Source organism: Sminthopsis crassicaudata, chromosome 2 (genome assembly GCF_048593235.1).
Source record: "Sminthopsis crassicaudata isolate SCR6 chromosome 2, ASM4859323v1, whole genome shotgun sequence".
NCBI lineage: Eukaryota > Metazoa > Chordata > Mammalia > Dasyuromorphia > Dasyuridae > Sminthopsis > Sminthopsis crassicaudata.
In genome coordinates this window covers 29,293,203-29,299,995 of record NC_133618.1, presented here as the reverse complement: position 1 = coordinate 29,299,995, position 6,793 = coordinate 29,293,203, and the positions used below count along the sequence as shown (strand labels likewise).

The following is a 6,793-nucleotide window of genomic DNA, read 5'->3' as shown; positions in this document are numbered from 1 at the left end:
AATGATACCAGGGCAGTGAGACAGAGTTGAAGTCCCCTCACTGGGAGTATTTTGCTTGATTTTATATTCCAGATCAAGAAAAAGCCCAGGTGCTTTGAAACTGAAACAGTATTCTTTACAGTCAGATCAATTTTCCAGAGAAAAAACCTGGAGAATTTAATAGCCAAAGAATAATTATAATAAAGCATAACTTGAAACAATTCATCTCAATGAGTCAGCAAAATTTAAAAGGATGGTTTGTGACTATTTAGAAAGGAGAGGGGTAACCACTAAATATTGGCCTTCATCAGGTTTATATCATGAAGACTGATCTTATTTTCCTTTTACATAATGAGTGACCAACATTTTTATTTTATTTTTAATACACATTTCTTTATGAATCATGTTGGGAGAGAAAAATCAAAAGAAAAGGGATAAACCATGAAAAAGAAAAAAAAAAACATAAAAAGAAGTGAACATAGCATGTGTTGATTTATATTCGTCTCCATAATTCTTTTTCTGGACTCAGGTGACATTTTCGGTTCAAAGTTGATTGGGATTTCTTTGGAATATGATGGGTGACTAATAAATGTTTGATGGATTGAATGGATCTAGATCTTTCTCATAATCCCTTTAAAACACTCCGAGGCTACTTAAAACATCCTCTCCCAGTAACAAGTTCTTGGGTAGAGAACCACATGACAACGGAGTCCTCAGGAAGATCTGCTGTGATGCTGTTGATATTTGGTGCTTAATTGATGTTGGTTTTTCTCATTTTTTGGTTATAGTTTGCAGATTACAAAAAGGGCACTGTTTGATATCCCTGGAGGTTAAATTATAATGTGGTTATAATCATTTAGACTCTGATCCTTGAGACTTTGAACCAGGGCACAGTGCATTGAGTAAATAATATCTTTTGCATCTGAGCAGTTCTAAAAGCTCCCACTCCCGGGCTCACAGACTGTGCCCACGTCCAGGAGCACTGATCTCACGACTGTTCAGTCAGGGGAGCCAAAGCAGAAGAGGCAGAGCTCCCGGACTTACCTGGATAAGCACATGCTCCAGCTGTAACGGGCGGGCATTTCCTCTTTCTGCCCAGCACTCAGCACAATGTCTGGCACGGGTTTAATAAAATTTTATTGATTGTTTGAGCGGGTGGAAGAAGTTTTGTTTTTGGAGTCAGGACCGGGTTCAAATCATCTTAACTACATCTGTGTGATTTGGGGCAAGCCCTCAGTTTCCCCATTTGTCAAATAAAAATGTCGGACCAAATGGCTTCTGATCCTTTGATACCAAATCCTGACTTCCCGTCCTTTCAAATCTTCTTCAGACACGTTGCTGGGGCAAGAAGGGCTGTGGCACAGGAAAATGGGCATCCTGGCGCTGAGAAAACCAAGGCTTCCTTTTGCTCCAGCTCTAGAGGTGAGATGCTCCGACCTTCTCACTGCCCGCTTCCCCCTCTCCTCCCACCCCCCCTCCCAACCCCAACCCTGGGAAGCACAGCTTCTCTTTCTCTGGAGTTAGGAACCAAGAAGGGGCTGAGGCTTCAAAGTCCGCTCTTCCCTTCCTGGCCGGCTCCTGCGTATCTCCGCGGACCGCGGCTACAGAGCTGGGGGGGGGGGGGTGGCGCGCGAGGCCTTCCCAAAGAGGGAAAAGGGAAACCTTGATTTCCTAATCAGTAAGTACAACCACTGGCTGTAGTCCCGTCGTAAGCCACGTGGTGTCGGAGTCACCGAACCAAGCCTGTTATAAGAGAGGGCAGAACACTGGGATTCAGAAAGCAAGAGCACTGGCAGCAAGCAGCGGGAGGCCACACATACAACAGGTGAGAGAGACAGAGACACAGAGACAGAGAGAGACAGAGACACAGGGGGGGGAAAGAGAGACAGAGACAGAGAGACAGAGAGACGGGGGAAAGAGAGACAGAGACAGAGACACAGAGAGAGAGAGACAGAGACACAGGGGGGGGAAAGAGAGACAGAGACAGAGAGACAGAGAGACAGAGAGACAGAGACAGAGAGACAGGGGGGAAAGAGAGACAGAGACAGAGACACAGAGACACAGAGACAGAGACAGAGAGAGAGACAGAGAGACAGAGACAGAGAGAGAGACAGAGAGACACAGAGAGACAGAGAGACGGGGGAAAGAGAGACAGAGACAGAGAGAGAGAGAGAGAGAGAGAGAGAGAGAGAGAGAGAGAGAGAGAGAGAGAGAGAGAGAGAGAGAGAGAGAGAGAGAGAGAGAGAGAGGGAGAGAGAGTGGGAGGGGGAGAGAGAGACAGATACAGAAGGGGGGATGGAGACACACACAGAGACAGAGAAGTGAAGGTGGGAGCCTGGAGCCGGGCCCCGCTTCCCTGCTCTACTAACCAAGCCTTGCTGAGCCCTGGGACCGAGGAGGGGGCATTTCTTGCCCCTCTCAGAAGTCTAAGGGGGCTCCTGGGCTTTTGTGCCCCTTCTTCTTCTCTCCCGGCCCATCGCCATTTCCTCCAGGCAGCGGAAGGCTAGACCAGGAGCGGGGTTCAAATCTTTCCTCTGGCACAAACTCTTAGACCCTGGCAAGGCAGGGCGGCCTTTCCGAGCCGCTCCCCGCCCCTCCCCCTTCGCCCCGCTTCGTCCCGGGCGGCCGCTATGGAGCCTCTGCTTCCTTTTCCAGCGCCGAGGAAATCCGGGGCTGGGCAGAGCCGTCTCTAGGACGGTGCCCCCTCAGGTCCGGCCCCGGGGGCTGCTCTCCGCGTGGGCTGAGGGGGGCTGGCGGGGGCTGCGGGCGGCGGGGGTAACCTGCTTCTCTCCTTCCCCTCTCTCCCTCCCCTCTTCCCCTCTCCCTTCCCCTCCTTCTCCCCCCTCCCCTCCCCTCCTTTCTCCTCCTCCCCTCCCCTTCCCCCTCCCTCTCCTCACAGGCAGGTGTACTTCCATTCCCAGGGCATGAAGTGAGCTCCGGGGAGCTGCAGAGGGGACAGGAGGAAGGGCCGCGACCTCGGGGGGATCTCTGCCGCGGGGCTCCGGGAGCCGGCCCAGCCCGCCCATGGCCCCCTACCACATTCGGACCTACCAGGACGAGGACTGGGCGGCCGTGCGGCAGTTGTTCTCGGATGGGATGTACGGGAACCTGCCCTCAGACTTCCGGGCCTTGCTGAAGAAGCCCCGGGCCCTGCTGCTGCTCCTGGGGGTGCCCCTCGCCCTGCTCTGGGGCTCGGGCTCCCCAGGCCTGGCCCTGGCGGCCCTCTCGGGCATCCTGGCCGCCCAGTGGCTGGCGCTGCGGCGCTTCATGGGGCAGTACGTCAGCGGCTGCCTGGGCACCGACCTGCTGGACGTCCGGAAGACCTACCTGCGGGACCGGGGCTGCGGCTTCTGGGTGGCCGAGGCGGAGCGCCGGGTGGTGGGCACCGTGGCCGTGCGCTTGGCCAGGAAGTCGCCGGAGGGGCAGAGGTACCTGGAACTGTTCCGCCTGTCGGTGAAGAGCGCCCTGCGAGGCCGGGGCATGGCCCGGACCCTGGTCCAGACCGTGCTGCAGTTCGCCCGCGAGCAGGGCTTCGACGGGGTGTCCTGGAGACCAGCAGCGCCAACCGGCCCGCGCGCCGCCTCTACGAGAGTCTCGGCTTCTGGAAGTCCCACGAGTCCGAGTACTTCCTGGCCTGGTGGCTCGGCTTCTTCTCGGTCTGCCACTTGCGCTGTGACTTTTCTCCCGCGGCCTAACTCTCCCTCGCCAGACCCCTCGGCGCTCAGGCCTCCCCGGGCTCGCGGGCGGCCCCCGACCCTCGCTCTCAGGCCTCCCCGGGCTCTCCGGAGGCCCCGACCACATCCTGCTTATTAAAGGTTGGCGACCTCCCTGTCACCCCTGTCGTTTCCTTGTCGCAAAAGCCTTGACCAAAATCACTTCGGATTGAGGGAAAATCTCTGAGAAAGGGAGCTCTGTGGTAAAAAGGCGCGATGGGAGTGCCGTGTATTCTCAATATCCCAACGGAGAATAATAAGGATTGCCCGGCCCAGGCGGCGATTTCGTGTGTAGACACGACGCGGTGTCCTCCTCACCTCTTTAAGTGTTTTCTGTCCCCAGCAAACACTGGCTACGTTTGGCAGAGGGTCTGTGTGACCGATGCGGCAGAGTTCTCCGGAAAGGTTCCACGCTGTTCTTCCGAGGTTCTCCCGCTAGTGCCTTGTACACTAGAACTTCAACCAAAGCTTGCTTTCTTTCTTTCTTTCTTTCTTTCTTTCTTTCTTTCTTTCTTTCTTTCTTTCTTTCTTTCTTTCTTTCTTTCTTTTTCTTTCCTTTCTTTCTTTCTTTCTTTCTTTCTCTTCTTTCTTTCTTTCTTTCTTTCTTTCTTTTCTTTCTTTCTTTCTTTCTTCTTTCTTTCTTTCTTTCTTTCTTTCTTTCTTTCTTTCTTTCTTTCTTTCTTTCTTTCTTTCTTTCTTTCTTCTCTCTCTCTCTCTTTCTCTTCTTCTCTTCTTTCTTTCTTTCTTTCTTCTTTCTTTCTTTCTTTCTTTCTTTCTTTCTTCTCTCTCTCTTCCTCTTCTCTCTCTCTCTCTCTCTCTCTTCTTTCTTCTCTTCTTCTTTCTTTCTTCTTCTTCTCTCTTTCTTTCTTCTCTTTCTTTCTTTCTCTTCTTTCTTCTTCTTTCTCTTCTTTCTTTCTTTCTTTCTTCTTTCTTTCTTTTCTTTCTTTCTTTCTTTCTTTCTTTCTTTCCTTCTTCCTTCTTCCTTCTTCCTTCCTTCTTCCTTCCACTCCTTCCTTCCTTCCTTCCTTCCTTCCCTTCCTTCCTTCCTTCCTTCCTTCCTTCCTTCCTTCCTTCCTTCCTTCCTTCCTTCCTTCCTTCCTTCCTTCCTTCCTTCCTTCCTTCCTTCCACCCTTCCTTCCTTCCACCCTTCCTTCCTTCCACCCTTCCTTCCTTCCACCCTTCCTTCCTTCCCTTCCTTCCTTCCTTCCTTCCTTCCTTCCTTCCTTCCTTCCTTCCTTCCTCTTCCTTCCTTCCTTCCTTCCTTCCTTCCTTCCTTCCTTCCTTCCTTCCTTCCTTCCTTCCTTCCTTCCTTCCTTTCTTTTAAGCTTTTTCTTTTCAAACCACATGCACGGATAATTTTTCCACACTGACTGTTGCAGAGCCTTGTGTTCCAGATTTTCCCCTTCTCTCCCCCCCAGCCCCCCATGGCAAGTGATCCAATATATTGTTAGACATGCTAAAATAGATGTTAAATCCAATATGTGTAAACCTATTTATACAATTCTCTTGTTGCACAAGAAAAATCAGGTCAAAAAGGGAAGAAAGTGAGAAACAAATGCAAGGGAACCACAGCAAAAAGAACGAGAGTGTTATAGTGTGATCCACACTCGGTCCCTACAGTCCCCTCTCTGGCCCTCTCCGTCATAAGAGCATTGGAACTAGTGTCAAGCATCTCATTGTTGGAAAGAGCCACGTCCATCAGAATTGATCATTGTATAATATTGCTGTGCAGTGTATAACCATCTCCTGGTCCTGCTCATTTCACTCAGCATCAGTCCCTGTGAGTCTCTCCAGGCCTCTCTGAAATCATCCTGTTGGTCATTTCTTACAGAACAATAATATTCCATAACATTCATATACCACAATTTATTTAGCCATTCCCCCACTGATGGGCATCTGCTCAGTTTCCAGTTTCTGCCACAAACATTTGTGCACATGTGGGTCCCTTTCCCTCCTTTAATATCTCTCTGGCCCATTGGAGATCCTGCTGGATCAAAGAGTTTGATAGTTTGACAGCCCTTTGGGCAAAGTTCCAAATTGCTCTCCAGAATGGTTGAATTCGGTCACACCTCCACTAACAATGTATCAAAGTCCCAGTTTTCCCACATCCTCTCCAACATTCCGCATTATCTTTTCCTGTTACCTCTAAATGACCTCTTAAGTACAAAAGTCCATTCAGCACCATCCTTAAATAACCTCCCAGACAACAGTTTGGATGACTGTCTCCCTAGTTCACCTGTGTATAGCAGCCCCTTGGAGGGCTAATCCTAATTCTGATATTCAAAGAGATGTTGATTTTATTGTCTTACCTCTCTCCCTCTCTCTGTCTCCATTTCAAGTCTATCTCTGTCTGTCTCTTTGTCTTGCTGTTGCTCTGTTGCTTTATTTATGTATTATTCATTCACCCCCTTGCCCAGCCATACGAAATTGTGTAAATTAAAAAAAAATTGCCATTTTTCAAGGCTTATCTTCAGCTGCTATGCCTAGCACTTACAAGGGCTCGAAGGAAGCAGCAATAGTGAAAACGAAATAAGAAAAACAAATTAATTCACAAAAGTGAAAAATATAGCTTCTCATCTCAGAGTAAAACTTTATATTCCTAGATAAGGTTTTAAAATCTAGGGAGATATGTATTCCCAATAGGGAATTGGAACCTGGGATACTGGAAATTTCTCCCTCATCTTTGGATGAGAACAATTAATTATAATAAATTAATTAAAATACTTTAAAAATATTATTAAAATTTTATTATTAAATTATCGTTATCAAAAAGCAATAATTAACTATTAATTATTTAATTATTTTAACGATTGATTTATTAATTAATATATTAATAAATTATTAAAATTTATTAAATTATTATTATTAAAATTATTTAAAATATTATTAAAATAATAAATAAAACAATTAATTATAATAAATTAATTCCTTTAGCAGAAAAGCCAACCTTTTCTATTTCCCAATAAATTCCCTAAAATTGAGCAAATAATCTCTGATAGAAGGACAAGTAGACTCAGTTCAAAAAGAAAGGGAACATTTTATATCTGGTACATAAAAACCATTAAAAAAAAGAAAGAAAGGGAACATTCTTGTGGATGCTG

General features: G+C 47.7%; 1 protein-coding gene across 1 annotated transcript; it reads left to right on the top strand.

Annotated features, from left to right (window-relative positions):
• Nucleotides 1-1,681: 1,681 nt before the first annotated feature.
• On the top strand, nucleotides 1,682-3,813 carry LOC141554049 (N-acetyltransferase 8-like). Its single transcript, XM_074285576.1, is given in 3 exon segments — nucleotides 1,682-1,804; nucleotides 2,879-3,517; nucleotides 3,520-3,813. Coding segments are annotated over 2 exon segments (669 nt in total). The 5' UTR covers nucleotides 1,682-1,804; nucleotides 2,879-3,003; the 3' UTR covers nucleotides 3,675-3,813.
• The last annotated feature ends 2,980 nt before the right edge of the window (nucleotides 3,814-6,793 follow it).